The 7,559-nt window shown below is 50.4% G+C and overlaps 1 protein-coding gene across 2 annotated transcripts; it reads left to right on the top strand.

Moving 5' to 3' along the window:
- Positions 1–1,224: 1,224 nt before the first annotated feature.
- LOC104149156 (cytochrome P450 1A5-like) lies at positions 1,225–7,121 on the top strand. 2 transcript variants are annotated; one of them, XM_009682642.2, is made up of 7 exons: positions 1,225–1,285; positions 2,436–3,302; positions 4,376–4,502; positions 5,383–5,472; positions 5,561–5,684; positions 6,100–6,186; positions 6,690–7,121. In XM_009682642.2, the coding sequence occupies exons 2-7, from the start codon at positions 2,469–2,471 to the stop codon at positions 6,994–6,996; spliced, it is 1,569 nt and encodes a 522-aa protein (XP_009680937.2). In that variant the 5' UTR covers positions 1,225–1,285; positions 2,436–2,468; the 3' UTR covers positions 6,997–7,121. The 2 variants fall into 2 exon arrangements, with proteins under 2 accessions (XP_009680937.2, XP_068814277.1); XM_068958176.1 differs by having other exon boundaries at positions 1,225–1,352.
- Positions 7,122–7,559: the final 438 nt, after the last annotated feature.

Below are 7,559 nucleotides of genomic sequence, written 5' to 3'. Positions count from 1 at the left end.
TCCCCACCTCAAGTAAGTCATCCCCCCAGGATGGCACATTGCCCCCTGATTCTGCGTCCCATACAGCTCTTCCCTGGGTTAGAAACTCCTCTGAATTCTGGGCACCAACTTCTAGAGATTTATCCCTAAGCAAGAAAGATCTCACACTGCATCGTTCCTGTGGCTCAGAGATGCACCAGCTTCAGGGGGACATCAGGGCTGAAAATTAGCCTTTTTGGAGTCAGAGAGTCCTCAGAGAGCTTATTTTCTTGGGCTGAAGAGGAACTGCTGGTGTCCCAAGCAATGCATGCTCTTGGGTCTGCAGTGGGTTTGCACTCAGCCTGAGAGCGGTCTCAGGAGAGCTGGCATCAGCTTGTGAGGCCGCGCAGCAGATCCAGAGGGAGCCGTACCCCTCTGCCCAGCAACGTCCTCGCGGGGCACCGGGCAGGAGGGGCTCCGCGTGTTGCCCTTTCCCCTGCCTCCTTCTCCCCCTCCATTGCCCCCCTCCCCGCTTTCCTTGAACTTTCCTCCCTGCTCAGTTCTCTCTGTTCCCAGATCCTCTTGATTTGGCCGCAGGGTCTGGCGAGTGGTGTAATTCAGCAGGCAGCTTCTCACGCAAACCTGGACAATCGTTAACCTGATCCTGCTGGCAAGTGCCCTAGGAGGGGAAGGAGGGATGGCAGGGAGAAGAGCTGGGGTGGGAGATGTTGCATTGCACTCCTGCCCGTCTGCAGACCTCCCCCAGTTCGTCTGTCTCCTCTCCGCCCTCGGTTTCCATCTGAGCAGCTTTGTCTGCACCTCCAAGTGCCTTCAGAGCGGGTTTGGAGGTAACAGCCTTGTCTATGGGCTGTTTCTCTCCAGGAAAGAGTCTTTTCACCCCAGGAAAGGTCTTTGGGGAAGTGCCCACAGAAGGCCTAGTAGCCACGTCCCACAGGGCGGCGAGGTGAGAGCGTACTCCCGTTCCTCCCCAGGGCAGTGCCACAACCACTGCCTTCTGCCTCCACGTCCTAGGCTCTGTGGGGGGACATGCCCCAGGTGGCTGGGGAAACCACTGTTCATCTCCCACAGCTGTTGGAGCTGGGGAAATATCTGCCCCGGTTTCCTGGGCTGGCTCCAGCCAGAATCGGCCTCGTTTGTTAATGGATAGCTTTTCTTCTGTTGTTTCCTAACCTGTGTCCTCCAATGAGGGGGACAAGCGCTCAGCCAGGTGATAAGGGATGTGCTTATAAAGCCGTGCTCTTCCAGGCTGCAGTACGGACAGATCCAAGTGGCAGGAGAAGAGGAGCCGGTCTGCTCTGCAGGACAGGTAGGCAGGCACGCTGCTCCGAGCCACAGGCAGTAAAACCAGCCCACTCCACCGAAAGGACTTGCAGGTACAAGCTGACTGCTTCCCCTCAGTGAGAGCCTGGGTGCCCCCAGTTTGGTCGCTTGGCTGTTTGCTTGGCTGTTTACCCCCTCCCAAAGATACGACTTTGCTGGACAAGGGACCAGCTTCTCTGAGGAGTTACCGTTTCTCTCATCCTCCCTCCTTGTGCTTTTTGGGATGCAGTTTTCTGTTCCATGTTTCAAACGTCGTCTCCTCTGGGCAGGAGCTGTGGCTGTTCCAGTAAGTGCTGGGAGCCTGGGGTCCACTAGGAGGTGAGGCCCTGAGAGTAATACAGAGCTTGCTGAGCCTAAGAAAATCCCTGAAAAAAAGATTTGCTAAATTAAACAGCATAACAGATCCCCTGACTGAAAGGTATGGCAGGGTTCATTCTTCCTTGTCCCTAGCAGGCTGCAGGGGAAGAGTAAATCATAGGCTTCAGAGGAGCTGAGGTCCCCCATGAGTGACCTTATACACCTCCACCTTATACATGGAATCCTTATACACCTCCAGTTTTTTGCCCCTTAAAAGTCCCAGAGCACTGTACAAGCCCTGGAGGGAAACTGAGGCAGGCAAAGTAGGGCAAGGGCAGAGCAAGGGCTCAGCCATCAGTCCTCCCCATCGAGTCCTGAGTTCAGGTTTGAACCAGCCCAGCCACGGTGACAGAGACCGAAAACAGAAGCCATTGCCCAGGCTCGGCCGTCACGCCTCTTTCTGAAAAATGCAGAGAGGAAGGGTGAGTGTGTCCTGCACCGCCTGGGAAAGGTCCACACCACAGACCTAGAGCTGAGGCTTCTGCAGGAGCTGAAGGCAGTTATACCGCCAAGTCACTTTATAAAGGAACATTTGATAAGGGCAAGGAAAGGACAGTGATTTGTATATAGACACATCTTTTCATCTTAGAGAAAGAACATAAGACAACACGAGTTTTGGCTACATTACACACAGATTTTAATTCAAACCAGTTTGCTTACTCACCCTTAACTGTTTAATGGCACTTGGTGCCTATTCTCAGCCTCAGGAGCTATAGACATCTGCCGGACCCTACCTTTCACTAACTCTGGCTCTATGCCACCCTTCTGGTTAACTTTAGGATTTCTAAACGCCAGTGGCAACGAAGGCTGCAATGTCGCTGGGGGGAAGCCAAGGCATTATCTCGGCCACCGAGATCCTCATTGTGGCTGCTGTCTTCTGCCTGGTCTTCCTGCTCATCCAGTCCTTCAGGCAGCACGTCCCCAAGGGGCTGAAGAGACCCCCAGGACCAAGAGGCTACCCCATCCTCGGCAACATGCTGGAGCTGAGGAAGGACCCGCACCTGGCCCTGACCAAGCTGAGCCAGAAGTATGGGGACGTGATGGAGATCAGGATCGGCAGCCGGCCCGTGCTGGTGCTGAGCGGGCTCGACACCATCAAGCAAGCCCTGGTGAAGCAAGGAGAAGACTTCATGGGGCGCCCTGATCTCCACAGCTTCCGCCATGTCACAGATGGCCAGAGCCTTACCTTCAGCCCAGACTCAGGGGAGGTGTGGAAAGCCCGCAGAAAGCTGGCCCAGAACTCCCTGAAGACCTTCTCCATCGCCCCCAGCCTGACCTCCTCTTCCACCTGCCTCCTGGAGGAGCACGTCTCCAAGGAGGCCGACTACCTGGTCACCAAGTTCCTGCAGGTGATGGAAGAGGAGAAGAGCTTTGACCCTTACCGGTACCTGGTGATCTCTGTGGCCAACGTCATCTGTGCCATGTGCTTTGGCAGGCGTTACGACCACGACGACCAAGAGCTGCTCAGTATAGTGAATGAAAGCCATCAGTTCGAGGAAGTGGCTGCTGCTGGCAACCCTGCTGACTTCATCCCTGTGCTCCAGTATCTTCCCAGCCGTGCCATGAATTTATTTAAAGATTTCAATAAACGATTCATTCGTTTCCAGCAGAAAATTGTCAAAGAGCACTACGAGACCTATGACAAGGTAAGAGCTTGCAAGACCCTCACTACACCAGGGCTGAGTTTCCACCCTCTGCCATTTTGCATTAGTGAGTTGTTTTTCCACTGGCAATCACCTGGGGCCATGCTAAATCCGTGGACATCTAAGTTCTTGCAGATATTGCTGCACTTAGTAAGAACTTTTCAGGCTTCCCTGTCTAGCTGTAATCTCACTCACCTGCAATCTCATGCATGTGCAATCGAGCACTGCAGTCCTTCTCCTCCATGGCCCTGAGTGACAGGGGCAGTTTGCTGGTCTGACTTCTGACCTGTCAACAGAATCACCTGCCATGTGTGCCTTGGAGCACCAAGACCAGGCTGTGGAGCTCTGCTAAAAGGCACTGCCCTTCTGTTTCAGGACTCTCTGATCAAGTCTGTACCAGGTGTCGATCAGCATCAGCTCTGTCCAGCAGTGCTCCTCAAGCACATTAGCTAGGATCGGTTTACGGTCTGTGACCCATGAACCATTGAAGGACCCTTGTGAAAGAGTTTATTAAAGATTACTAAGTAAGCTCTAGTGCCAGGAGGCTGATATTCTTTATTCCGTGGGGCACTCTGCCTTTGGGAGGACTTGGAGAAGATACAAATCAAGAAAGACTGAAAAGTTACTAGCTCACTCATTTCAACATGGATCTGAAAAAGCCAAATGTGTCAGTTTACCGAAACTGATGCTGCAGTTCCCCACATCAGCAAAGGAACGTTTGTCACCTCTGAGAACTAAACCTGTGGGTCTTTTCAAAGGGATCCTCATAAGACCCTCTGAGGTCACATTCCCCTAATAAGCAGTTCCTCTCCTTAGGCTGGCAGAGAGTCGTCTCTCTTCTATTTACCAAGAAAGCTATTGTGGTATTTTGCAATTTCAAGCCACAGCTGTCCATCTCCTCATTTTCATAGCTTGGAAAAACAGTTTGGACCAAGATGGGAAAAGACTATGTCCTCTGCAGCCCATGTGCTGCTGTGGCTCCCACAGCAGAGAATTTCCAGCAGCAGGTTGTTGCTCATTAACGCCCAAGTTCTCTGCTTCCTGGGCTGACATGAATTGTCTTCTCTTCCTTTCAGAACAACATCCGAGACATCACTGACTCCCTCATTGAGCAGTGCATGGAGAAAAAAGTTGAAGCAAATACTGTCACACAGATCCCTAAGGAAAAAATTGTCAACCTTGTGAATGACCTCTTTGGAGCTGGTAACTTTCCCCACGGGTCCCCCAGCTGCTGTAGATTTTCTCAGGCTCCTCATGTTACAGCTCCGTGATTCCTCTTTGTCCAACACCAGAGAGCCAATTTGGGTCTGAATACTGATTCTCCTCTTCTCTGGTCTTTGATGGATCTTCCAGAGACGATCCTAGAGACCTGCATGGGAAATTAGCTCTGGAGTAGGGGCTTCAGGGAAAAGCGAAGGGCATGGTTCATGGTTCAGTAAAACTTCACAAACCACAATGGCTCTTCCTAAGAGAGATGTCTGTTAACCTTTCATACAATGATCTTGGGTGTGTCCTAGCCCCTTCTTCTGTGTCTCCTAGCCCCTCCAGTTCTTAACAGAACCAGATCAAGGTGATTTCACACATTTCAGTGAAATCAAAGCCTGGCTACTGTTAGAGGAGGAAATGGCAGCAAAAGAAAAGAAAAGAAAAGAAAAGAAAAGAAAAGAAAAGAAAAGAAAAGAAAAGAAAAGAAAAGAAAAGAAAAGAAAAGAAAAGAAAAGAAAAGAAAAGAAAAAGCAATCAGGGGAAATGAAGCTCCTTAGAGCCGTGAGATAGAGGGGCAACGCTGGGCCTGATTCCTCTCTGGGTTACTCTGGGGAAAATCCCCTGATTCCAAAGGATTTATGCCAAGACAAACCCGACATAATGCAGGAATGAATCAGGATGACTGAGTGCAGAATGGAGCCCATGGGTATTTCTTAGCAAAGCAGGATAAAAAACCCAAACCCTACTGTGTGACCAGGATATTTTCCGTTTTCTTGGTCATCCGAGACTGCTGCACATGCTGGTTAGCCAGCAAGCCATGACACGTGCCCTGTGTGTTATGCAGGCCTGATCGACATGCTCTTTCCTCTCTGACCAGGCTTTAACACTGTTACAACTGCCCTGTCCTGGAGTCTCATGTATCTTGTGAAGTACCCCGACATCCAGAAGAGGATCCAGGAAGAAATAGGTGAGTTCATGAGTCCGTTTCCTCCAGGGCTGAAATGTCTCTGCCAAAGGCTGATTCCAACCAGCTTCTTCCTCTCAACCACCCGCAGATCACACCATCGGCCAGGAGAGGCGACCGAGGCTGTCTGACCGAGGCACGCTGCCGCGCACAGAAGCCTTTATCCTGGAGATGTTCAGGCACTCTTCCTTCCTGCCCTTCCTTATCCCACACAGGCAAGTGCTGAGGTTGCAAAGGAGATGAAGAGACAGCCTGGATTTACTGATGTAATAACCTCAGGCATCATGTTGCAATCATCCAGGCAGTTGTACAGTGAGAGGTAGTGAGATTACTATCAATTTATAGAGTAATGGCTGCATCATGGGCTGGGGGAGCTCACAGCTCTTACATAAGTAATGGTAACTCCCATAGAGCAATCCTTACCCCTCGTTGACTTTGTTGAAGATACTCCAGCCAGCTTAGGAAAGGGTTGCGCAACTCAGTTCATGGAAAATGCAACTGCCTCTCATAAAGCCATCTCTGTGGGCCACATCCCTACTTCAGCAGCATCAAGGAACACACCAATAGTCCCCTGAGGATGCAGAAGAGCCTCTTTGGTTTCTAAATTCTCACAGTCTTCTCTCTTTTCAGCACAACCAGGGACACAGTGCTGAATGGCTACTATGTCCCAAAGGATTGCTGTGTGTTTATCAACCAGTGGCAAGTGAATCATGATGAGTAAGTAGCTCAAGAGGCAGAAGGCCTCCTGCAGCAATGTACAGGCCTCTTCCTGGTCACCTAACCCTGAGAAGGGTACACAAAATACTGGCCCATTTGGAGCTCTCCAGTTTTTCTTCTCAGATAGGGAGAGCAAGGGATAGTCAGGAACCGGTCCAAGCCTGAAAAGGTAATACACAGTGGGACAGTGAATTCCCAACTGCAGGGAGCTGGAGAAGACAGGAAGCATCTTGCTGAGTCAAAGGAGGCTGTAAGGAGAAGTGAGGTGTGGTCTAAGTATCAAGAGATGAAAAGTGGGGCTCATATAATGACCTTTATGGGCAGAAGTGGGGTAAACTTTCTTTAAGTTTCAGAGAAAAGGGAGCATGTAAGGCATTACTGTCTTCAGGAATATTATAACTGGCAACTCCTCCTGCTTTCCCCAAGCTGCCACCCTCCAGTGCCCCCCCTACTCCCAGGGACAGGAGAAACACCATCTCAGCATCTGACGTTTTCCATTCCAGGAAACTTTGGAAGGATCCACTGGCTTTCAATCCAGAGCGCTTCCTCAGTGCTGGAGGGACTGAAGTTAACAAAGTAGATGGGGAGAAGGTACTGGCTTTTGGCCTAGGGAAAAGAAAATGTATTGGGGAGTCCATTGCCAGATGGCAGGTCTTCCTCTTCTTGTCCATCCTGCTGCAACGGCTGGAATTCAGTGTTTGTGGTGGCAAGAAGGTGGACATGGCACCTGTCTATGGACTAACACTGAAACACAAAAGGTGTGAGCACTTCCAGGCCAAGCTGCGTTTCCCCATGAAGAGCTTGAACTGAGCTATGGGCTTATCCATTGCCCTGGCAATTGCCAGGTGGGGCAAAGGCCTGGGTGCACTTGCAGTAAAACTGGCTCTGGTAGAACCCTATGGGGCCATCTAATAAACTGAACGCATTGAAAATCCTGTCTTTTATCTCGCTCACTTTCTCGCACGTCTTGGATTTTTCAATGTCAAACATTTCTGGTGGTGGACATTCCATCACACCTAGTCTTAGCCTGACAAAGCACATTTATGGGGTGTGTGGACCATCTCCTTCCACGGGGAAAGGGAATGTACTCACAAACAGACTGACTACCAAATTTCTTTCCGAATACCATTCATTGCTCTGTATTTCTTTCATATCAGTCTTTAATAGCTGAAGAACAGATGACCCCTGAGATATTCCCATGGCCCTGATTCATGATTAAGAAGTTGGCTGAACTGATGCCAAAGCCTTGGGTGGAGATGTGGATGACATTACCTAGGTGCAGCCGGTATCACTGTTTCTGGACTAGTCAGGGGACAGGTCTTCACTAGTTGACATTTATCTTTGCTACAGATGTATCTTCTGTTTATTCTCCT

Source organism: Struthio camelus, chromosome 12 (genome assembly GCF_040807025.1).
Source record: "Struthio camelus isolate bStrCam1 chromosome 12, bStrCam1.hap1, whole genome shotgun sequence".
Classification (NCBI taxonomy): domain Eukaryota; kingdom Metazoa; phylum Chordata; class Aves; order Struthioniformes; family Struthionidae; genus Struthio; species Struthio camelus.
This window is presented reverse-complemented; position numbering and strand designations above follow the sequence as displayed.